Source organism: Pezoporus wallicus, unplaced genomic scaffold (assembly GCF_028554395.1).
Source record: "Pezoporus wallicus isolate ANWC-B61680 ecotype Strahan unplaced genomic scaffold, APGP_CSIRO_Pwel_v1 contig_6566, whole genome shotgun sequence".
In the NCBI taxonomy this organism is placed as follows: Eukaryota; Metazoa; Chordata; class Aves; order Psittaciformes; family Psittacidae; genus Pezoporus; species Pezoporus wallicus.
Genome location: NW_026638763.1, coordinates 2169206 through 2192894, shown reverse-complemented (window position 1 = coordinate 2192894; position 23689 = coordinate 2169206). Strand labels below are relative to the sequence as shown.

At 47.9% G+C, this 23689-nt stretch overlaps 2 protein-coding genes across 4 annotated transcripts; both read right to left on the bottom strand.

The window, feature by feature from the left end:
• Window positions 1-139: 139 nt before the first annotated feature.
• KMO (kynurenine 3-monooxygenase) lies at window positions 140-8941 on the bottom strand. The gene is made up of 15 exons (XM_057412351.1): window positions 8796-8941; window positions 7574-7643; window positions 6477-6574; window positions 6016-6105; window positions 5741-5789; window positions 5089-5176; window positions 3653-3818; window positions 3155-3226; window positions 2584-2705; window positions 1644-1791; window positions 1130-1187; window positions 966-1048; window positions 643-744; window positions 499-558; window positions 140-350 (listed from the first exon to the last, which is right to left on the bottom strand). Exons 1-15 carry the CDS (start codon window positions 8847-8849, stop codon window positions 183-185), a joined length of 1428 nt encoding a protein of 475 aa, XP_057268334.1. The 5' UTR covers window positions 8850-8941; the 3' UTR covers window positions 140-182.
• Window positions 8942-9830: 889 nt separating this feature from the next.
• On the bottom strand, window positions 9831-22998 carry CUNH21orf58 (chromosome unknown C21orf58 homolog). Of its 3 annotated transcripts, none has more exons than XM_057412315.1 (9): window positions 22942-22998; window positions 18724-18880; window positions 18127-18184; window positions 16608-16675; window positions 15942-16082; window positions 14824-14941; window positions 13255-13394; window positions 11861-12030; window positions 9831-10286 (listed from the first exon to the last, which is right to left on the bottom strand). In XM_057412315.1, the coding sequence occupies exons 2-9, from the start codon at window positions 18781-18783 to the stop codon at window positions 10271-10273; spliced, it is 771 nt and encodes a 256-aa protein (XP_057268298.1). In that variant the 5' UTR covers window positions 18784-18880; window positions 22942-22998; the 3' UTR covers window positions 9831-10270. The 3 variants fall into 3 exon arrangements, with proteins under 3 accessions (XP_057268298.1, XP_057268299.1, XP_057268300.1); XM_057412316.1 differs by having other exon boundaries at window positions 18724-18795; XM_057412317.1 differs by lacking the exons at window positions 11861-12030; window positions 22942-22998 and having other exon boundaries at window positions 18724-18990.
• Window positions 22999-23689: the final 691 nt, after the last annotated feature.

Sequence of the window (23689 nt, the reverse complement as noted above, 5' to 3'; positions counted from 1 at the left end):
GGTACACCTGAGACCCTGCTCTTTGGCCACTCTGTGCCCTTATGGGCTCCTTTCACCCAAGGAACCACCACCTCTCCCAAGGGAGCAAGAGGCAGAGGGCATGCAGGACCTGCAAGGCCACATCCCCAAAAGAAACACATCCATGCCTTCACTTTTATTACAGCCAGGACCTCCCCTTACATTTAAGCCACTTGTATGCCAAAGGGAAGATTTCCGATATTCTTCAGATAACGGGACCAGCCCCACAAGTTTTCCATGCAGAAGCCCAAGTCCTGAGCCAGCCACCTTATGAGGAGGAAGGTGCCCCCCAGTCCTGCTGCTCCGATGACAAAGAGCCCTCGATTTATTATCTGCAAGTGCAAAGAGAAACCCCAGCATCACCCAGAGGTTTGCTCCTACCTGTGGCACCAAAGTCTTCACACCTATCCCACCACCAAAGCAGGATGCTCAGGAGGGTCACCGCATGGGGAAGAAGGACAGGCACCCTCACTGACCCACCTTCTTCTGCCATTTCCAGCGCTGAACCGCTTCGTGGTAGCGAATTCTGGTGAAGGTCACCTGTGAGGGTTAGCAGGAGCCCGTCACCACCTCAAAGCCAGCCACAGGAGGAGGTGGTGGCAGCTCAGTTGGCACTAGCCTTACCATGGTGTACAGCGGGACGATGGTGGAAGGCATGAGGGCGTGGAGAAAGTTGTCCACGTGCTTCCGGAAGATGAACCATGTTGAATTCACGTGCTCGCGCATCTGCAACACCAAGTCATCCCTTTTGCAGGGCATCTTTGCTGTTGTGCTGCCTGGAGAGAGCTGAGCCTCCCCAGCCCCAGCGGCATTCCCAAGGAGCTCTTAGGCTCAAGTCTCCCACGTGAGGACACAACCAGAGTCTTACCATAGACCCTGCCAGCTGTGTGCATTCTGTTAGGACAAGAGTGCCACCAGAGCCACAAGTCAATGTGTAGCTTGCCTACCTCTATGTAGTTGTACATGGCTAAATCTGAGATGGCGTGGTCATCTGGCACCCTCAGCCTGGAGAACTCGGGGAGGCAGGCACCTGGGAGAAGAAAGCTCATGGGCAGCTCGTCAGCAGGGTATCCAGCAGGGATCCTCCTCTGCTCTTGGTCTCCTCACTCACCAAGGTCATTATGGAAGCGGTCCATTAATTCATCAAAGACCAGACAGTCCTCAAAGCCCTGGGAGGAAGATTAGAGGGTGAATAGGCAGAAGGAACCATGCGTTCACAAGTGCCCTCATGGGTGCTCAGCTAGTGTAGGTGTTTGCATGTGCAGGGTCTCACTGACCACGGCTTCAGAGCAGGAGCCTTACTCCAGGCCACCCTGCCAGGGGTCTTGCAGAGAAATCCAGGGAGTTGCCTTTCCCAGCAGCCTGGGACTGTCCTGCTGAACCCCAGTTCCATGCAGTCCTCTGCTCCGTGGCAAGGCAGCACAACCACCCCATCCCTTCTCCTCCCCAGAATACAACCAGGTCCTAGCAAGCAGCCAAGTGCATGAGGGGAGCTCAATACCTGCCAATGCAGAGGACATCAGACTGTGGGACAGGCCAGCCCTTGAACTCTATGGACCTACCCCCTAAACCCAGGCATTTCTGGGTGAAAAGACTGGGGACCCAAATGATGTAAGTGAACTTACTGCATTCATGCCCTGTCCATAGAAGGGCACAATGGCATGGGCAGCATCTCCCATCAGCACACACCGGGAACCAAGGTGGTAGGAAGAGCACTTCACAGATATCATGGCCTGGGCTGGCAGCAAAAAGTAATCCTGCTTCAGCTCTCGCCTTCAGGCAAAACAAGATACTTCACTTGGAGGACCAAAGAGACAAGAAGAGCAAGTCATAGAATCATAGAAGAGTTTGGGTTGGAAAGGACCTTAAGATCATGGCAGGGCCGCCTTCCACTAGATCACATAACCCAAGGCTCTGTCCTGCCATGGATACAGATGTTATGCAACAGCAAAGCACAGGGAGCCATGGCAATGTCAGCATTGGGATGCAAAACCCAAGCCTATTCACCCGGCTATTTGTGCTGGGAAAAATGTGGAAGCCAGAAAACCTATTTCATTAATTTCTCCCTATAGACCAAATATTCTGTCTGCAGGTTTTAAGCTCTTCACTTAACTTGAATGTGGGTGGAAAGGGTTTGGTCCCCAGTGCCACCAGCCCCCCCCCCAGAGGAGTGGGATGCTCTGGCTCTGTGCTGCTGCCCTGATGCCATTGGCCCACCAGTGAGAGGGTCTCCACTGCTGCTGGGCACTCTTGTGTCTCACTGCCTGCATGCTTGTTTAGCCACAGTCAGTAAGCACCAGCTTCTCTGGGCACCCTATGACAGTGCCTCAGCACCCTCACAAGGAAGAACGTCTGCCTAAGAGCTCATCTCAATCTTCCCTCTGGCAGGTTAAAGCCAACAAAATGGGATAGATGTCTGTCCTGATGCAGCGCAGACACAATGTGGACCTACAGGCCATGGGGATCCACCCCAACAGCGTTCATCACCACATCACCAGGACCCTGAGGTTGGGTGGGGATGGGTCCCCTGCCTTCACAGCAGGAAGAGGAGATGTGAACACTTACTCTCCGATGAGGGGTATGGCATCTGGGAAGTAGGTCTGGAAAAAGCCCAGCACTTGCTCGTCCGTTGTGAGCTTCTCAAATTCCTCAAAGGGCATGAAGAGCGTGCAGGTGAATGACTTGTCCTGTTAGCCAGGGAGGAAGGTCAGAAAGAATCCCAGAGGCCATAGAGAGCACCTGGAGCAGCAGCTCAGTGCCCAGCCTCTCACACAACAATCACACCCCATGCCCCATAGTGGGCTTGCATCCCCTGGGGAACAGGCAGTATGTGGTGGCCAGCATGGGTCTGGCACACTGCCCTGGTGCTCCCATATCCAGTTCATAACATTCAGAGAGCTGGTTTTGGGGGGTTTGAGTGGACTCGGGTGCATGGCAGAGAAGTGCACAGGTACCTGCTTGGTGCAGTGAGGCAGAGGCAGCTCTGTGGGTCCTGTCCTGCACCCCTCCCAAGACCCAAGGGATCTGGGGGTCTCTCCTGGCACCGCATCATCCCTCCCAGCCCCTGCCACCACAACCAGTTTATCCCCACAAGCTCCATCCCATGCCCCACGGGAGCATGGCCACAGGTTATCACCATGTTGGGCAGTGCAATCATCATGAAGGTGTTTCTTGGCCAGATATGGAGGTAGTTTGGTTCCATGACAAACTGAAAGAGAAGGAAAATCACCTTGTGTGTGTCCCTGCCCTGATCAGTTTCCCCAGCCCAGCCTCTGCTTTCCCTCCACACCAGCACACCCGCTGCCATCCTTCATACCAATATTCATAGGGCTCCTTTCTGGAACCTGATGCTTCTGGGAGACAGAACAAGAATAAGAGGAAAAGGCAGGAAAGATGGGCAAAAAGCTCATGGTTTGCAGTTACTGAGGTCCTCACAGACACATTCCTGTATCCCCAGGACCTCTCAGAGTTAACCAAGACATGGGCCCCACCATTAAGATAGGAGGAGTTGTCTGCCTTCTCCTAGGGAAGTTTTAATCCCTTGGCTGAGCCCCAGGTGAGAAGTCAGTTTCTCTAGAGCTTCTGTAGCAGAGCACCATGAGATGGGAGCAGCCTCCAGGACAGGTACACTTACATCTCCATCCTTGGGAGGGATGCTCAGCTCCATATATCCATGAGGAATGTACTCATGACTGTAGTTAAAACGTGTCTGCCTCATGAATTGCTTTCTGACTGTTGAGAAGGCTCCATCACATCCCACAATGAGGTCGTATGCTACTTCCAAGGGTTGCTGGTCAGATCTGAAAGCAAGAAAGCCCCTTGGATCCATGCTGCTGTGATTCCAAGGCCAGCTCAGCACTGCTGGGCACAGTGCTTCTGTCTTCTGCAAAATGTCAAGGTAACCCCCAGTGTGATAAACTTTGTTAAGGGGGGATTGGCTTCACTGACTGGGAATACCTCAGCATTAGGATAAAAATGTATCCTGCAAGTTATCAAAAGGCACAACTCTGCCACATCTACCCAAGAATGCAACAGGCACTGCTGGCTCAGTGCTGCTATTCATAGAGCATGAACACAGCAATGAAACCAGGTCAGTGAGGAGAAGCTCTCCATGACCTGGCTTCACTGAGTGCTTGAGCCCAGAACCCCGCTGGGCTGCACCCCCAGCACATGAGCAGCAGATTGAGGGAGGGATTCTCCCCCTCTGCTGCGCTCTGGAGAGATCTCCCCCTGCAGTCCTGATCCAGCTCTGGGGCAACAGCACAAGAGGGACGTGGAGCTGTTGGAGTGAGTCCAGAGGAGGCCACAGAGATGCTGCAAGGGCTGGAGCAGCTCTGCTCTGGAGCCAGGCTGAGAGAGCTGGGCTGGTTCAGCCTGGAGAAGAGAAGGCTCCTGAAGGGGAGACCTTAGAGCAGCTCCAGTGCCTAAAGGGGCTGCAAGAAACCTGGAGAGGGGCTTTGGACAAGGGCCTGTAGGGACAGGACAAGGGGAATGGCTTTAACCTGCCAGAACAGGGGAGGTTGAGATGAGCTCTTAGGCAGAAGCTCTTCCCTGTGAGGGTGCTGAGGCGCTGGCACAGGGTGCCCAGAGAAGCTGTGGCTGCCCCATCCCTGGCAGTGCTCAAGGCCAGGTTGGACACAGGGGCTTGGAGCAACCTGCTCTAGTGGAAGGTGTCCCTGCCTGTGGCAGGGGTTGGAACTGGATGAGCTTTGAGGTCCCTTCCAACACAAACCATTCCATGATTCTATACGATTAGCTGCCAGTCCTGACGAGTGACCTGTCTCTGTAAATAAGCACTATGGAGACTGGCACATCATCCCCTGCACAGCTCAGCATTATATCCCCTTCCTGCTGCCAGGCTGCTGGGGGTTAGAGGGTTGCTTCAGTTCTTGTCAGCCTCCCCAGAAACCCTGCTGTCATATGTACCCTTTCCAGAGCTGACACGGTCTTGCCCCTCGGTAATCACACACCAGTTTCAAACCAAGATTGCTCAATTGTTTGAGGTTTTAGGAATGATTAAGCAGGAATTCATTGACCACAGCACTGCATCCCAGGCTGTGCAGGGATTACCTTTTGATGGTTAATGTCCCCTGCTCTGCATTGCACCCCAGGAGCTTGTGTCCAAAGTACAGTTTGGTGTTGGAGTACTTCTCAGCAGCTGTGGAAAAACAAGTAAATGTAGAGGCTAAATGTGATCCCTCCAAACAATTTCCAAGGGATCCCTAAATTATAGGGACTCTGCTATTACAGCAGGTTTCCAACAGTTGTATTTCAGGATGGGGTGAGGTGCGTATATGGGAACTTTGGCCTGTCCTGGTGGTATGCTTTGCCACACTGCTCCAATTCCTATCTGTCTCTGTACAATTGGGGTTGCAGGAAGCGTGGCGAGGCTCAGGAGGTATCTCCTGCTTTGGCTGGCGAAGCCCTGGAGCAGAATCCCATGCCAGGAGCCATGAAGTGGAGACAACTCCTGCTCAAGGGTGAATGCAGGAGAGGTGCATGTGCAGAAAGGCCTCGGGGGAACCTACTTGAATATCGTTTTGTGTCAGACAAGCAGATTTTCTCCTCACAAACACAGCTATATCCCAATTGTGCTTTCTGAGCACCAGGTTACGCAGAACTCATAGAAAGCCTGAGGCCCAAAGTCTCCTGTTCATGGGGCAAAGCTTAAATCCTGGGTGAACAGGGTGAAAAGTATCTGCAGACAAAGCTGGCAGCCTACCTGTCAGCAGCTCTCTGTTCAGGTTTGCTCTGTCCACGGACAAGATGTACTGCAAGGCAAGCAAACACTACGTTCAGGAGGCATTGCTGAAGGCTGCTCTGCATGGCCAGATGAGGAACACCACCCATTCTAAATAGTCCCACCAAAACCAGGGGGTCATGAAACACTTTTCCTGCACACAGCATCCTTCCAAGGAGTGTGAGCCCTGCTGTCCATCACACAGCAGTACAAACACCATCTAAGACATCGCCAGAGTGACAGCGTGAGACTGGTACCTGGTTCTTCTTCCCATATGGAATAGAATACTTCTTCCCTGAAGGTGTGTGTATCCTTCTTGCCCGCATGGGAATGCCTTTGGACACAATCTGAAATGGAAGGGAACACAACCCAGCCCTCTGGCCAAACTGGAGCTGCCAAGGGAAGGGCACAAGTCACCAAGGGCCATTCCCCCTCCTCGCACCACACTTCAACCTGGCCTTGAACACTGCCAGGGATGGGGCAGCCACAGCTTCTCTGGGCACCCTGTGAAGGTCAGGGCCTCAGCACCCTCACAGGGAAGAGCTTCTGCCTAAGAGCTCATCTCAATCTCCCCTGTTCTGGCAGGTTAAAGCCATTCCCCTTGTCCTGTCCCTACAGACCCTTCTCCAAAGCGCTCTTCTCCAGGTTTCTTGTCAGCCCTCTGCCTTAAGTAGAGCCCAGGGTTGGGTGCTGCCCCCAGGCTGGGCTGCCCAGGTACCTGCTCCTCCATGCCCACAGCTCGCAGGGCTTGGCGTCCTCGATGGGACAGGGCCAAGTTAATGCTTCTGCCACGGGTAAAGCTGGCCACCCGGATATCTACATGGGAAAAGCAGCTGGTTATGGAGACACTGATACTACAGCATCTCCCATAATCCCTATGGCAACAGCAGCAGGGCAGGGGGAGTCCCTGTGCCCCCACGCTGTGTGCACAGAGAGCACATTCAGCTGTTGGGAAGGCAGCTGAGCAGCTTCAAGGGCTGATTCTTCCATGCCACCTCCAGCCTGTAAGAAGCAGCTGCAACCAAGTGCTGCAAAGGGAACATTGCATCCCAACAGCTCCCTATAATGCTGGAGGTCATCATCACTAAGAGCTGCTTCCCCTCTCAGTGAAGGGAGACAAGCAGTGAACACCTGGCAGCTTGTGCCCAGACCCATCTCTGGTCGGATGGAGATGTCTCAACATTGGCCTGTTCCTCCTCTGAATGGCCTCACTAAGTGTTGTCTATCCAGTGCATGCAGCAGATCATGCACTGGATACCCCAAGAGCTTTCAGGGTTGCATCTCAGCAAAGCCATGGGCCAGACACTGGAGCAGGGTGGTAAAATCCATCTGATCCAGGAAGCAGCTAAGAGCAACCAGAAGCTTTTTCAGCGTGTGACACTGGTGGCATGCACAACAACCAGCAAAAAGAGTTTAACGGGTAAACCATGGTGAGTATCACTTTCCAGTGTCATTCTGACCTTCCATCTCTGCCCAGGCTCAACAGCATTGCACTAATATTCTGCATGCAGAGAACAACTTCCAAAGATGAGGATTTGAATCAATATTTAAGCCAAGAACATGAAAAGGCATCATTTGAGTAGCTTAAGGGTGGGTTTCCTCCACACAAACCAACGTATTTCAAGCAAATGCTCCTCCCCACCACAGAAGCTAAAGAGTGAAAAGAATATCCTTCAGGTGCCACACTTTTGGGTTTCATTTTCTTCCTCCAGTTTCAGTGAGCTCACACCGTTCCTCTTTTGCTTCCCCCAAAGCTGTTATCAGCAAAGGGACAGGAAAACATTGATAAAGCAGTAGTGGTCAGGCTGAACTTACCTTCTCTGGCTTCATAAACATCAACATAGAAACCTCGTCTCGCAAAGAAACAGGCATTTAATGCACCCACCTACAAGAGAAGGATCAGGAATAGCAGATGAAGTGTTTCACTATTGATACATCACAGATCACTACTGGATCATAAAGGGAAAGCAGCAGCTCAGTATATACAGGAAAACCCTTTGATCAAGAGCCTTAAAGGACTTCTTCCAGGGGAGAAGTTCTCTGGCTCCCCTGCTGTACCCACAGAGCCTCCAAGACAAGAGTCATCCATCACAACTCATTGCATAAAGTCACACCAAGTTCAGAGCTTACTCATACACAGTGATGAATTGCAGCAGAGCTAAGCCCTTCATCCAGACACAACAGGACTGGATAGGCAAACTCCCTACTCCTCTATGGACTAGATTTATCTTCCTGGATAGAATTCAGGGTGCTGCAGCATTCCCTTGGGAACACAGCAGGGGAAGCTAGACCTGCGCAAAAGCAAGATGTCACCTTTAAAAGGTCCTCACACTTGTGTCCTGCTTGTTATTTAAATGGATGGTTGTCTTTTTGGGGTTTAGTTTCCACCATTAATCACTGGCAGAACTACAGATTCTTGTGTCATTGCTCCTTACCAGCAGCACGGGGACCGAGAATGTAACAACCAAAAGGTCAAAAGACAGTTAATGCTGCTATGCTGTCCTTTAAAGTAAGACCACTCTGCAAATAGCAAAGTAGGCAAACCATTCCCAAGCCAAAATGGGCAGGAGGAGGCACTTCCTCTTAGCCTAGTGTTTACCAATAGTCCTCACAGACCATTTCACCTTAGGGACTTGGTTAAAGCCAGAAGCAGATGAGGGGCAGAGGATCTGGCAGGCCAAGAGAGGACTGTGATTTAATCTACTTGGGCACTACCATCCTCTGAGAGAATGACTCTTGATGGCAGGATTTCCCCCCTCGATTCTGTGATGCATTTGCACACACCATTCAAGCCAAGTGCCAACCATAGCCATGCATTGCATCCCTGAGATATCTCAGCAGCAAACCTTTCTCTTGAGTGGAAGAGATGTTCTCCTCTTACAGAGTCCCACAAAGCTGTCTGAATGAGCCTCACTGCCTCCCAACCAACCCCTCCAAAAGACCCCATCATCAGACATTCCCCCCCCCCCCCCGTCCACGCAATGCTTTCACAGCTCTGGCTTTGTGCTATCACACAGCAGCTAGATAAGTTTCCTACCAGACCACCACCGACAACAGCGACTCTTTTCCCCCATGGGTCACTGGTCTCCATCTCTGAGGCACCCCCAGTTACAGGTTCTTAGTGCTGTGTCCCTGCTCCCTGTCCTGCTGCACTGAACTCACCAGCAGGGAGAAGAAGGGGAAGGATATGGGCGGTGGAGTCACATCTGAGCTCTTGCACCTATTAAAGTTTAACTTGCAGCACAGAGGCTGTTGGTGGGTCAGCCTGGCCATGGGGACAGGCGTGTGGCAGCTCAGGTGGTGAGATGTGAATGTGGAGTTATTCAGCCACATTGCGAAAGCTTTAAAGCAGTTTTCTCTTGAAAAGTGAAGCAATTCTGCAGTCTTCAAGGGCTTCCTACTGAAACACACGCAGAGCACGAGGAGAACCCACATCTGCCAGGCTTCTGCTGGTGCTTTGCTGGGCTGTAAGTGCAGAGGATGATGTGGAATAACCTGAAGACCTTCCATTGGGTTTCTCTGATCTACACAGCAGTGAATTGATCCACATTATCTGTTTGACTCACACACCCCCCAGCAAAGAAAACAGAGCAGAGAGGGCAAAGGGCAAGGTAGGTTTGACATAGTAAATAGTTTATTCCTTTGGGGTGATCTTCACATTAGATTCACTCACAGACTGCACCAGGTAAAACCAATGTCAAGATGTTCTGCACTTTACACACAGGAGAAGGTGGGAAGACATGGAGAAAGTGCTATTAATGCATGAGTTATCTTTCTGTGTTAAAACACCACCAGGCTGCTGAGAGCATGAAAAAGCATTGCTTGATTCAGATTCTCAGTGAGCCTTCCAAGGAGTCCTAGGTGAAAACAAAAATACCAGGAGAGCATGAACTCAGCTTAAAGGCTGTCCTATGAAAAATCAATGGGAAAAGTAAAGAAGGGAGAAGTTGATTTATGTTGCTGAAGCGAAAAACATGCCAACATTCATGAACCACATGAGTAAAGAAGGGAGAAGTTGATTTATGTTGCTGAAGCAAAAGACATGCCAACACTCATGAACCACAAGATTTTATTTTGTGTGCTTAAATCAAGTCTATACCCTGATTATATGAGGGAAAGATTGAGAAATAATGAAACAAATATATGCAATTCTAAGCTGCTTAAGTTAGCTTCCAATTGCTCTTTGGGAAGAAAGCCTTGGCCAGCTTTGTAACTATGAGATTTGGGAAAGATGGGGAATCAGAGCCCTCCTGGGGCTCAAAACATGGACCACACTTATTGCACCTCAGTGTTCAAACTCTGCAGGAGCAGATTTCCTTCTGCTCTTCATCACTGAGAATTATTTATTCAAGCAGCGTGTGAAGCCAGTTCACACAGGTAGGGCAGAGTTCTGCTACTTCCTATACCAACAATGCACAGTCTTACTGACACTAGGCTGTCAATCAGAGAGAACTGTTCAAATACAGGTTGACTTCAGCAATGCTATGGTCCAGTTGAGAGGAACATGTTCTGTCAGTATGTGGGCCACCTGCAAAAAGAAAAATGGCTTTACTGTGTTTGGTAATACCCAACAGTGCATCAGTGCATGCTTCCTGCAGCTGCAAAAGCACAGTGTAGATGTGTCAGATCTTATAACTCGTGGTGGAAGGTAGCTGAAAAACAGGAAGAATGAAGAATCACAGAATCCCAGACTTGCTTGGGTTGGAAGTGACCTTAAAGCTCATCCTGCTCCAATCCCTGCCACAGGCAGGGACACCTTCCACTAGAGCAGGTTGCTCCAAGCCCCTGTGTCCAACCTGGCCTTGAACACTGCCAGGGATGGGGCAGCCACAGCTTCTCTGGGCACCCTGTGCCAGCGCCTCAGCACCCTCACAGGGAAAAGCTTCTGCCTAAGAGCTCATCTCAGTCTCCACTGTTCTGGCAGATTAAAGCCATTCCTCTTGTCCTGTCCCTACAGGCTCTTGTCCAAAGCCCCTCTCCAGGTTTCCTGTAGCCCCTTTAGCACTGGAGCTGCTCTAAGGTCTCCCCTTAAGGAGTCTTCTCTTCTCCAGGTTGAACCAGCCCAGCTTCAGTGCAGAGCTGCTCAAAAACATCTTCCTTTGCTGATTTCTGCTAACAGCTAAGGGTACTATTCTTGAAGGAACCAAGAGATCTTTAGTGGTACAGATTACAAACCCATGCAAAAGTGAAATGGGTTGAATGTTTATCCCTTATAATCCCATTGGGTAAATCTGTCCAGGAATTCAAATCCCATCCTAAGGGGGTTATACAGATACCCCTGTCAGCAGGGCACTTATGCCTGAGGATGCAGCTGCTCCATCCTGTCCTTCACAAAGAGCCATAGCACAGAACTAGAAGCTTTGTTCTCACTCATGTAACAGTGAGTCCCCATGCTTACCCCGAAGGCTCAGCCTTATTTCCAAGTATTTTCCTCATTTTGTACCATTTTTCTTGGTGGTAGGGTTTTTCCCCAGGAATTTCTGATTAGCAAAGGCCTCAGCAATGTTGTAAGAATGTAAATCCTACTGGATTTACATTAAATCCTACTGGATTTACATTAGCCTGAACAGAAAATACATGCAGGCCTTATTTAGCAGGTCCCTGCCGGCTTCACAAGGAGAACCAAACCCCAAATAGCCATGGTAATTGCTGGGTGGGCTGTGGCTCTGTGGCAGGAACACAGATTAGTATCATCTGTAGACCTTGTCCGATCCTCACATTTATTCCACAGTAAGCAAGGGTTAATTACTCAAGTTGTAATATTAATCACATCAAATCATTATTTAATCTGCCTCAAGGCCACTGTTGCATTAAAGACAATATTCAGGACTGGATTTAGTGAAGAACCACAAAGGACTACATGGTCTACCTTGCTACCCCCATCTGTGCAGGAAGGAAGGTGGTGTGGTTTAAACTGAGAAGTCCTTGGTCAGAGTAAGCACTACTCAGCGACAATTAGAACATCAGTGTGTTACCAGCATTGTTCTCAGACTAAACCCAAACCACAGCACTGCACCAGCTACTAGGGAGAGAATTAACTATCCCAGCCAAAACCAGGACAGAAGGGCTAAAAGTTTACATTGCGGTTCCCTGTTTACTTACGTGGGCAGGGCAGGGATCGTGCTGCTGGTCCAGTGATGTGCCGTGGATGTGGATGGGAATTGCTCATGGGGCACTGGGAGAATCCCTGCAGCAGGATAGTGGTGGTGGTGCACCACGGATGGCCTGGGCCTGTCTGCTTTCACAGCCAGGGGAGCAGGAACCTGCAGGTCCTCAGTAGAGAGACAAAGGGTGATACGTGAAAGCTGTGCCCCTATGGGAAGTGTCCCTGGCTGCTGGGCTGGGTTCCCATTTGGCCAGCCCTTGGTAAAGGATGTGTCTGGAGATGAGTCTTGCAGGCTCCAACATAGAAGGTCCAGCGAAACACTTGGTGATTTCAGATTCCACCTGTCCTTCACAGGCATTCACACTGAGCTCACTGGTCTACACCAGGGAAACACACAGTGACAGGATGGGCTGGGGAGGAAGGTGGGAACCAGAGGGATGCATGCTTTTCCCCTGTCACCTTCCTTTAGACACAGAAAGCTGCAGATGTGTCCACTGTCTCTCTCAGCACCACCATCTGCCCAGACATCTCCACAGTAGCATGGGGGGACAGGCTATTCAAACCCAGAAACTGCACAACGTAAGGGAAATAGAAAAGGACTTCCATGCGAGGCAATGCTTGGTGCAGCTCTGCCATTCCCACAGCAAGTCCACCCTGCACCACAGCTGATGAGGCCAGCTCTGCTCCTCAGGTGGCCTCCTGGGACATCAGTGCCCTGAAATGTGAGAGCTGGCAGCTGCTGTCAGAGGCTTTCTGTCCCAGCAGATGCACAAACCCGTCAGCTCCCTCCAGGCCACGGGATGGGTTATGGAGGAGGATTGTGTTTCCTACCCCTCTGTTAAACTCAGGGCTCAGGGGCGTTTACAAACAGCATGTGGCGAAGATGCAAATGAGCTGGCCAAAGGCTGTAGGACTTTTGGAGTTATTTCTCAGAACCCAATAACCTTAATATCTGAGAAAAAGAAAACGAATGTGACTTACAGCACAGGGAAATACATAGTTAGCCTGGAAAAAGAAGGGCAGGGAATATACCTAACTTTCTGCGACACTGGGACATCCCCTCCTCCCCAGCAATCATCTGTCCTTGTTTCTCTGGTAATAAATGCCACAGAGATGAGTCTAGAAATACATTTTTCCAAAGCACTTAAAGGGTGCTAAGGAGCTAAATCACCTTTTCATAAACAGCTTAGGAATTGGGCACCAAAGGATGTGTTCAAAATCATCTACCTCTTATCAGGCACTGGATGTGTTTTGGAAATAAGCCTATAGGGATCTACACCCCAAAATATCTGTCCTTTCAGAGCTCAGTAGCACACCTATTAAGCATCTCAAGGAGATCAGCCACGGCTTTGTGGGAGCAAGGATGCCCTTCAGACCGCACTGTTGTTACCTGCTGTGCACAATGAAGCAGGGGAGGGCTGGCTCCAGCAGGCTGTGTGAATGGCATTGGCGGCAGAGCCTTCAGCATCATGTTCTGCATGATGATCTGGTGCATCTGAGCATTCTGCATGAGCATCATCTCTACCATATCTGGGAAGAGGTCACCCCAAGGAAAAAAGTAAGAACTTTAGCAGCAGCTGACAAGCAGTAAAGGCACCTTGAGAAGAAGTGCCTTCCGCTATATACACTAGTCACTGCAACCAAGACATATCAGCTGAAACAGACACACAGAATCAACTAGATTGGAAAAGACCTTTACGATCAACATGAATATTAGCATTCTTTACCCAAGCAGTGCAAAATTCATGTCTATGAATAAGACTGTTCATACTAGCTTCCCTGTTTCTCCTCCCTTCTACAAGAAAGCTGCTGTTGAGCATCTTCTGTCTGTTAGTTTCCCTGCAAGCCCACCCTACTGGCTATGCTGGAGATGGGCTGAGCACCAGAGCCCTCTTGGTTCCTCCAGCATGGACCAGCTCCTTGCAGTGCTATCCATTGCTTCAGCCCACAGTCACTGAGAGGTTTCCTCAAACTTATATGATATCGCAGTGCCACCTTGAGAGTCCACTGCATGCATGTCAAATCCATTAACTATGGTCTCTGGGTCCCTGCCCATGGCAGAGGATTGGAACTGGATGATCTTAAGGTCCTTTCCAATCCAAACCCTCCTATTATTCTATGACCTGTGCAGTGGGGGGAGAAGGGAGGGGGAATTAAGAAAGAGGGAAAACAAAATCAACGCAACTGTCCTTTTTGTGGTCATACCAGAAGTAGCTCACATCTATCAGCTTCAGCAGAGTCATGCATGAATTGGGACTGTTTTCTTTATGAAAATAAACTCTGATTTAAAACTCCAGGCAGAAAGAGGTAAGAAAAATTGCAGTTTTGTGAATGAGGGTTTCTCTGTGGGATGAAGAAACCTTTGGCTGAAGGTTGAGCCAGGGAAATCATCCCAGGGTTTTGTTCATATCTTATTTCCCAGTAGCATCCAGCTATGTTTAGAAACAAACTTTTTATTGGCATTGCACTATATTTGGAACGGTGCTTTTAGCTGTTCTGTCTTGTTTCCAAGCACGGAGCTTAACAAAAGCCTGTATTGTTTGAGGAGATTGAGCCGTGGGTTAAGGGAGGAAAAAAAGAAAGGAATAAAACCAGGTTTTAGAAACCTGACTGGTAGTTTTGGAATCATCCATACACGTGAGTTTGACTTTGTTCATATTACTCAGTGCCATGTCTTGAGCTGGTTTGCTTTCCCAAGCTTCCCTGGTAGCTTCATCTGGCTTTGCCATGTTTGTAGTCCCTGTTTCTTGTTTTAGTGATAAGAATTTATCTGAAAGCTTCTCAGAAATGATATCTAATACATACATCCCGGTGGAATTCCCACAGCTCCAGCAGCAGCCTGGTCACAAAACAGCATGTCACTGACTAGCTTGGATGCTGTCCTGTGTCCCTTCCCACTTGCTGTGGCACCTCCCCGTCCTCTCCAGCCTGGACAGTGGGAGTCAGGTGGATACTTTACCTTCTTTAATGCTTCCAGAGCGGGGGGCTGCAAAAGGTTGGGCAGGGGGAATCTGTGTGATCAGAGGAGACTGCTGCTGAGGTAGCTGCTGGATGATGGTGGCAGGCTGAGGTGGCATCTGGAAAAGAAAGGAAAAGGAAGAAGTTGCTACTGGATTTGTCTGACTTCTTTATCTCTGGGAAGGAAGAGCAGTGGGTATCGTCTGCCTGGACTTCAGTGTGGCTTTGGACATTGTCTCCTGTGATATCCCAGCACAAGCTGGGATCTACTTGGCTGGGAAGCAGCTCTATGGAAAGGGACCTGGTGGTCCTGGTGGACACAAGCTCAACATGAGTGAAGAGTATCCTGCTGCAGCAAAGCAAGCCACACGGTGCTGGAAAACATCAACAAGAGCATCACCAGCAGAGATAAAGATGTCATTATCCCACTCCACTCAGTGCTTGTCAGGCTACACCTGGAATACTGTGTTCAGTTTAGGTCCCTGCTCTACATGAAAGATATGGACAGGCTAGAGAGGGTCCAGAGAAGGGTCACAAAGGGCTGGGAAGCTCTATGAGGAACAGCTGAGAGAGCTGAGACTGCTCAGCCTGGAGAAAAGAACGATCAGGTGAGACCTTATCACCATGTTCCAGTACTTAAAGGGTGGCTACAAAGAAGATGGAGACTCCTTTCTTACTAGGAGTCATATGTAAAAAAAACGGGGTGATGGGCACAGGTTACTCCTGGGTTGATTCTGGTTGGACACAAGAGGAAATTTTTTCACAAGGAGCACAAGGAATAATCCCCCCAGGGAAGTGGTGGATTCCCCAGCACTGGACATTGTTATGGTTGGGCTAGACAGGGTGCTGGGACATCTAGTTTAGGTCATGCTGTGCCTACCACAGCAGAGTGTGGGCAATTCTCCCACTCCTCCTGCTACCTCCTTCTTGTGATAAATCATTCCCACTGTGAATTTTGTGCTTTCTTTGTACGTTTTGCCTAGGGCAGTAAGGGTCCCATATAACAGCAAGAGGTGTAGCATTCCCTTGAAATTAACTTTTCCATACAGCTCCCAAGCAGCTGTTGTTTCAGACTGGCACAGCACTATAGCAGTGTTTCATAGGAGAGAGGATCCTTACCATCTGCTGGATAATCCTTGGTGGCTCCTCTGGAGCTGGAAAAGGTATCTGGTAGATGTGTGGGGCAGCAGCTCTGTGGTTGTGACAGTGTCCTCCAGCTGGTGCAGGGGGCTGCGAAAGCTCTTCCAGAAAGCGTTGCTCCTGAAAAATCAAGTATCTTCCTAAAGAAAACCTGGTCAGAGAAAGGCAGGCAGGATTGTTACACTCTCTGAAATAAATGGGATTAGCCCCTGGAGCCTGCAGCAGAGCACAGCCTTGCTCACGGAATCACTGCTGCAGATACATCCTGTGTCTGATGGGCAGACCACAATTGACCACTGCACGAAGAGCATGACCCCACATGTCTTGAAGCCATACGGTTTTCAGCACAAGCAAAAAGCAATGGGGTAAAAAAGTGAGGAACAACCTGACAAAAGCCTGGAAAAGTGTTTCATTAATGGTAAGTACCCTCCAAAAACTAGAAATCGTAGAATCATAGAGCAGTTTGTGTTGGAAGGGACATTAAAGCTCATCGAGTTCCAACCCCCTGCCATGGGCAAGGACACCTTCCGCTAGAGCAGGTTGCTCGAAGCCCCAGCTCAAGAACTAAAGGACAGGAAAAAACTGAATCCACTTCAGCAGTGGATGTGCAGATAACTTGACCCTTTCTGTTGTTTTTGCTCTTACCCTTAGCTCCTGCAAGAGATCTTTCCTTCGCCTTAAGGCACTTTGTAGCATATCCTCACATCTGTTCCCTGGAGGATGAAAAGGCCATTATCTTCTCAAAGGATCACAAAGACAGAGCTATTATAGCACTTACATTATGAGATTTTGGACAAAGGTGTTATAAGAGAGCTTGACTTCTTCCACAAAAGGCTTTAGGCTACTTTTCTTGTCAAATCCATGAAGGGATAATGATTTTATACCACATGCAGACACAGCTGTCCAGCAGGCAACATAAAATAAACTCTCTAAAGCCCCTTTTTAACCTCCTGGCTTACAAACTCATTTCAGCTGTAAATGTTCTACAAATACTCTACTTGCACAGGATGATTGTGGAAAGTTAAAAGAAAGTTTGTTGTGACACATCCAAACAAACGCAGCTTTGAATGTCACCTTTGTTGTTTCTTTTTTGTTCTGAACCAACTTTCTGTTCAGTTCTTCCCACCTACAGCTGATCTGGAACTTGCTTGAAGCGAAAATAAGCAAGGACATTTTCACATCCATTGGGAGCATCTGCTCTGAAAAGCATCACTTTGTGTTTTGAAACTAAGCTGGTAAATAAATTGCTCATTTCTGGCCTCAGCATTGAAAGTTTCCAACTATTTGTGTATCAGCTCAATGGATATGAGCCTGGAGGCCAAACTAGAAATATTACTGATTGTGTACTGGTAGCCCTTAATCCATAGATAATACAACTAGTGTGTATGTCATGCAAAGAAATGAACGTACCACACATGGCATGTGTAGCTTCCAGGGAATATTGTTGTAGGGAACATATTACTTGTACATGAAACATCACAATAGTCTTTGGAAGGGTTTCATAAAGACACTTAATCCATCACCTTTGAGCCATTCACTAACTTATATAGTGATTTCTCTAAGCTTTCCAATTTTTATAAGAAAGCTGGGATTCCTGACCTCTCTGCCCAAACCAAAGTCAGGATGTCACTATACGTGCATGGCTTTCCGGTAAAATGGTTCCCAGCTCTTATCAGCACAGCCCTCAAGACCAACTCTTTCACGATAACAATTTATTTCATAAGCTGAGTCACATTATTTTATACTGGCAACCATTTCTGGTCTGCACAAGGCTGCAGTGGTCACATTCAAAGGTGCAAAGCAGCATTAGCAGTGGACCATTCCTCCTGCCTAGATCCCTTGAAGACACACAGCCATCCTAACAACTCCTTTTCAGGGTCACCAAAGCCAAGCATGCAGCTGGACTGCAGCAGGGGCTCACTCCTAGGTAGAAGAGCTAACATAAGTAGGATCTCCTGCAGAGCACACCCAGGCAGGAGGTCATTCTTATGTCAGTGTTCAGCTGGTTGATCACTTCCTTTTGTCAGAAATAAACAGATGAAGAAATTCAAAAGATAAATGTAGGCAGCTTTTAGGGAGGAGATTTGATAATCTGGTGTGGTCTGAGAACATCACTAAGCCCTTCCCATATTACGTTCATAATGAGAACAAATGAGTCTCTTACTTGCAGCTGGAAGAGGCGACTCCATCTTCTCTAGGTTCTCCTGTTCATTTTCTAGTCTCTGTTGGTAAAACCACAAGACCTGGTTATGAGTCAGGCAGCAAAGCTCACAACCCTACCTTACAGGCATAGGTTTGGGACGGAGGAAATAAAGCAGAAGTAGAGACAAGCAATGCTTTCTAGCTGCTAAATCACAGCTAGTGACAGCTACAAGAAGCATTCATAGAAGTATGAAATGTCTCACTACAAATCTAGTTATGGTAAAAGAATAGTCGTGCTTGCAACTGGCCAGACTATCCCAGATCTGGAAATTGACAGCATGGTGAATCAGGAGACTTACGCATCACTTCTTCTATAGGGCAGAGAGCTGGATCATATGAAGAAATTGCAAAATTGTACAATGTTATTTAAGTGACAGTGACTGTAGCACCACTGCACATTGGTCTGCCTCTGCTTGCATGAAGAAAGAGGCTCTCAACTGGCTGCAGATCCTCTTTGTATCTCAGCAGAAATACAATTATTTAAAATACAGTGTTAATGCTTAAACATGCAAGAATAAAACAAAGAACAAAAGTGACCACTGCAGAGATTTTCCCTTACCTTTTCTAGGAGTTTGAGTCTCAGTCGTGTCAAGTGGTCCACCACTGAAGGATCTGCCATTGCAGTAGTCTCCTGGAAGAGCAGGCAGGCAAGAACAGGTTAAAAAGCTAAGCAAAGGCAGAGAGGTTTTCAATCCTCATTTCTTCCCCTCCATGATCTTCACAGAATAATTCCATTAGAAAAAAAAAAGAAACAAAATCAGATTGTGAGCAAATGAAGGAAGAAGAGAAAAGCTTTGGTTTCCCTCCCAGGTAAAAGTACAGATGATCATCACAGGATCACAGGCACAGCTTTTTCTGCCCTTTCTCTCAATGCATTTTTTGCTGCAAATTGCAACATCACAGAAAGGTAACTAAGGGTGAATATTTGCTTGTCTTAACTGTCACTAAGCCCGGCCCTCTCTGTTGCTATTGTCCTCTAAGTAGCTCAGAGTATTGTGCCTGTAACCTGGCTGCTAAGTGTGTAGTGTCAATCCACAACATAAAGAAGATAATCTCCAGGTGTAGAAGTTTACTTACCGTTTGTAAAGCAAATGCCCAGCACATTAGTTGGCAGGAAGAAAAGAAAGAAAAGCCAATGGTTCTTCAACATAAAACCATTGATAGGCACCAGATTATGATCTTGCTGATTGATACACGATAACAACATTTATCTCACTGTAGAGGGACTTTTGACATAGTTCTTCATACAAGTTTTCATCCCCAGGTACTAACTAAAAACTCAAAAAATTAAGGAGCATAGCTGGAACTCATCCCTGGATGAGTAAAAGAGTAGAGAGGCTATGGTATAACACCCATTTCCTTACCATCTCCCAAACAAACTGTAGGGTGTCTCCATCTCCCAGCAAAGCCCTCCCAGCATAAGAAACAGCAACACTTTACAGTGACATCCATCAAAACAACATCAAAGCATGAGAAAGAAGTCAAGTAACAGTCATTCATTCTCAGTATCATATTTTAAGCCTGGAGAGCAAAGTTATAACCTCCTCCTTATTTGAAGGCCACAGCAAAACTGCAGCTGAGCAACTTGCTGGTGGCTGGAGCAACTGATAGATGCTGTAGGATCGCCTCCTCCAGCTGTGATCCACACAGCATGTGTGTACAATCTGCCCTTGAAAATACACAGGCTGGTATCTCTGGATAGGTCATCGAAACCGAGACATGGGGATCCCAAAAATAGCTGCGCTATGTCAGAGCTGGGGCTCAGCTTGCTTTGGCAGAGCATGGTTGCAAATGCTCTAAGGGATAAGGCAGAGCAGAAGACCCTCTCACGTGCCAGCAGTCGTCCTGAGAAACCACTCTGTGTACACTTTTGTGCTTCAAAAGCCTCATAGATTTTCCTTCTTTTCTCTCCAATATCTTTGATCCCTCATTCTTTGGGCAACAAGAAGTTTCCCATTTATCTTAAACTTAAGCATAAAAGTGGTTATGGAAGTAAACTGTGTAAGTATTATTTATTGAAGTGTTAGGCCAAAAAAGGATTACATTTAGATTGTTTTAATCCTAGATCCCTGAAAAGTTTATTGGAAAGCTTCTCATTTTTTATGTGAAATTTATACAAGTGCTCTCCGGGCATTTTTCCACATCCCTTGCGACTTGGAATCATAGAATCATTTAGGTACCATGTCCCCATTCAGATGCCTCTTTTCTAAGCAAAATAATCAGTTTATTTTGTCCTCAAATAGCAGATTTCCTTTACCTATTGATCTCATAACTCAGCTGGGAAGGTATAATGCAAGAGCCCACACAGACTACTCCCATACCCACCTATTGGCCTCTGCTATCAGTGACTATCAGAAGGTGCTGCTTCAGCTACACCTATGACCATACCTTGGCTATACTGTCTCCACAGTCTCATATTTATTCTAGTTGCTTCTCTCTTTACCTTCCTAACTCATAAACCCTTTTGTGAAGGGGAGACCAGGGTTGTGGGCAGCATTTGGGCAGTGAGGTAGTAAAGGAAGCTATGTTGGTGTCTCCAGATGACCACAACAGGTACAAGTTTGCTGACCCTTTAAATAGACTTTTAGACTGCTGTTGAATATTGAGCTGATGTTTTACCATCAACTGCTGTCATACAGTGTTCCCAAGAATTTAAATTTCTAGAGCCTTCCTTGCAATACAAATAGAGGGTTACAAGAAAGGTTGACAAAGAGAAACAAGTATTCAATTAAAAATACAGTGCCAGTGTTAAGCAACTGAGCCGACTAAAAGGAAGAGAAAAAAACTTCTGCTTCGTTAACAATCCAATACTAGATAAAAACCACACTTTCCAGCACATCTACTAAAGAACCTAGCTTTTCCTGCACTTACGGATGGCCTTGCCACAATGGAATCGCTACTGTAGGGACACCTTACAAACTGCTAATGTATGACTTGTCAAGAATGTGTCAGATGGTACAAGAGGATCTTACAGAATCCCAGACTGGTTTGCATTGGAAGGGACCTTAAAGCTCATCCGGTTCCAACCCCCTGCCATGGGCAGGGACACCTTCCGCTAGAGCAGGGTGCTCCAAGCCCTGTCCAACCTGGTCTTGAACAGTGGCAGGGATGGGGCAGCCACAGCTTCTCTGGGCACCCTGTGCCAGGGCCTCAGCACCCTCATGTGTTGCAATAATGTGCTATGTACATCTGAATCTAAGCATGTGAATAAAACATTACAATTAAGAGTTATTTCATGCTCTGTCATGCAACTGTGCAAGTAAGTCTCCTTATTTACCTTAATTATGATTAAGTGCACAACACTAATCATATATGATATGTACATGATACTTCACTACATTATTACTGTCTTCTTATATGACCATGGCAAACCACTAGTCTGCAAGCACTGCCCATTTATTTGCAGATAGATTGCAGCAGCTCCCAGAGTTCTGTTATGGTTTTGTTGCCAGCCTGATCTTAGGACCCTTTTCACATACTTCTACTTGAGTCAATTCAATTAGACTAGCACTCGAAATCCCGACATTTTAATAGACAGGGATATAAGAAGATACAATGCATGTATTGGTTATTAAAACCTCAAACAACAATAAAACAAAACCCAAACAAACATGGCTTATTAATTTCAGTTTTTTTAGCTGGAGCAAGAAGTCAAGCAGTATTATTTTAAACCATTTATTTTTCTCCAAGTGACATATTTGATTGGACAAAATTGCCATTATCAATGCCACATTGTCTTTTTTAAGGAACTTCTTTGCTCTGAGCTTACTTGTTTCCTTTTGCTTCTCAGATGGTACCAATTACACAAGCTTTTGCACTAAGGAACTTCATAACTCAGACTTAGTCTCTTAGCACTGGCTGGGAGTAAACTCAGCATCCTGGCTGTGCTGTTGGAGGGCATGGCAGCACTACCGGGAAAAACACATAAACCAGCACTGACAAAGGAAGAGATGACCAGGATTAGTCTCAGGAGAACGTCCACCCGAGTCACATTTAATGACCCTGAATGGTTTAGCCACTGAAACTTTCATTCTTAGAAGAACAAAATTGGTCGTGAAGGAAAGTCAACACGTATGCTCCCGTGCAATCTTTGCAGTGGTTTAAAACTTAACCTTTACCTTAGCTCTGGATGCAGACAGGGGTGCCAGCCCTGCCTTGCCCCTAGTGTCCTCACCTTTCTCTTTGGAGCATTGAGCACACACTGCTCCAGTTTTTTTTTGTTGTCTATGCTTAAATATTTACATATTTATATGTGGGAGGCCAGGAGATGGATACAGAATAGTTTATTCTGAGAATGAGAACATGTTTCTTCCTACATTCTTTTTGGATGGTGGATGATATAGGCATAGGCAACCCAGATGGCACAGACGCGGTTCACAGGAGCAGAGAGGTCCAGCTCATGGCCTGGATGACGCAGTACCTGAATTCAGAGCAAAAACCCACACAGAGAAGAGCCCAACCTAACGGCTAAATCCATAGAAAGGTCCAGGGATAGAAAAGGAGTTAATACATCATGAAGATGTTTGCATTTCAGTATTCTGTGGAAAGAATAAGCTAGATAGCAAGAGAGTATCTCCGAACTGTCAAGTGACAAACTGGATTAAAGCATGTGTTTTTCAGTAGGATTTAATGACTCCAAGACACAAAGAAACCACCACTTGTGTTAAGTGGTTAATTATACTATGCTAAGAGTATAATATACATAATATATAATTAACCTGTTAGGGTTAATTATTCTCAGTATTAAGACAGGAACACCTTACTTCTCCCTTATTACCTGACAGTTACTTCCGGCCGTTCACTCTCCCTGCACTAGTTCTTCCTTGATGAAGGGATTCGACAGGTGAATTTACAGCCGCAGTAAAAACAAAGCAGGGAGATGCTAAAACCCAGTTGCAGAACACACACAGGGGGACAGACCGGGTGTGCTGCAAAGAGTAATAGACTAAGATGGACCGTTAATCCCGCAACAACACGTCTCTATCTCCAACAAGGCGAGGAACTAGGCCATCAACGCCGGGACCCGCCGCTCACAGCAGCTGCAGAGCAGACAAACGGAACTGTACCTCAGCCGTCCCGGAACCCGCCCAAACAGCCTCTGAGCGTTGCTCGGCAACACCCGCGTGAGCTTTCCCGCGGCAACCGCCCCTTCTCCCCATTGGCTGCCTCCCGTCCCTGGGCGGGGCCGTTGCTGGCGGCACGTTTGAAACTGTCCACTCAGCGCAGGGCGAGCTGCTGACTGCCCCTTTCCTATTGGTGGCTGCTGAGGGGGCGGGAACAAGCGGCGGCAGCGGGAGCGGCGGCGGAGGGCGCGCTGTCCATCCCGGGAACCAAGCAGGGTGGGCTGGGCTAGCCTAACGGCTGTTCTCGGTATTGGCTGGAGGGCTTCGCCAATTCCCGCACAGCTTCCTCCCTGCTCCGGGAGCGTAGGCCAGCCCCTGCACTCTGATTGGCCACTGAGGGTGAGAGCCGCCTCTCGGTTGGCTCAGACGCCCAGATGGGCGGGGACAAGGCTCTGGAGCGGC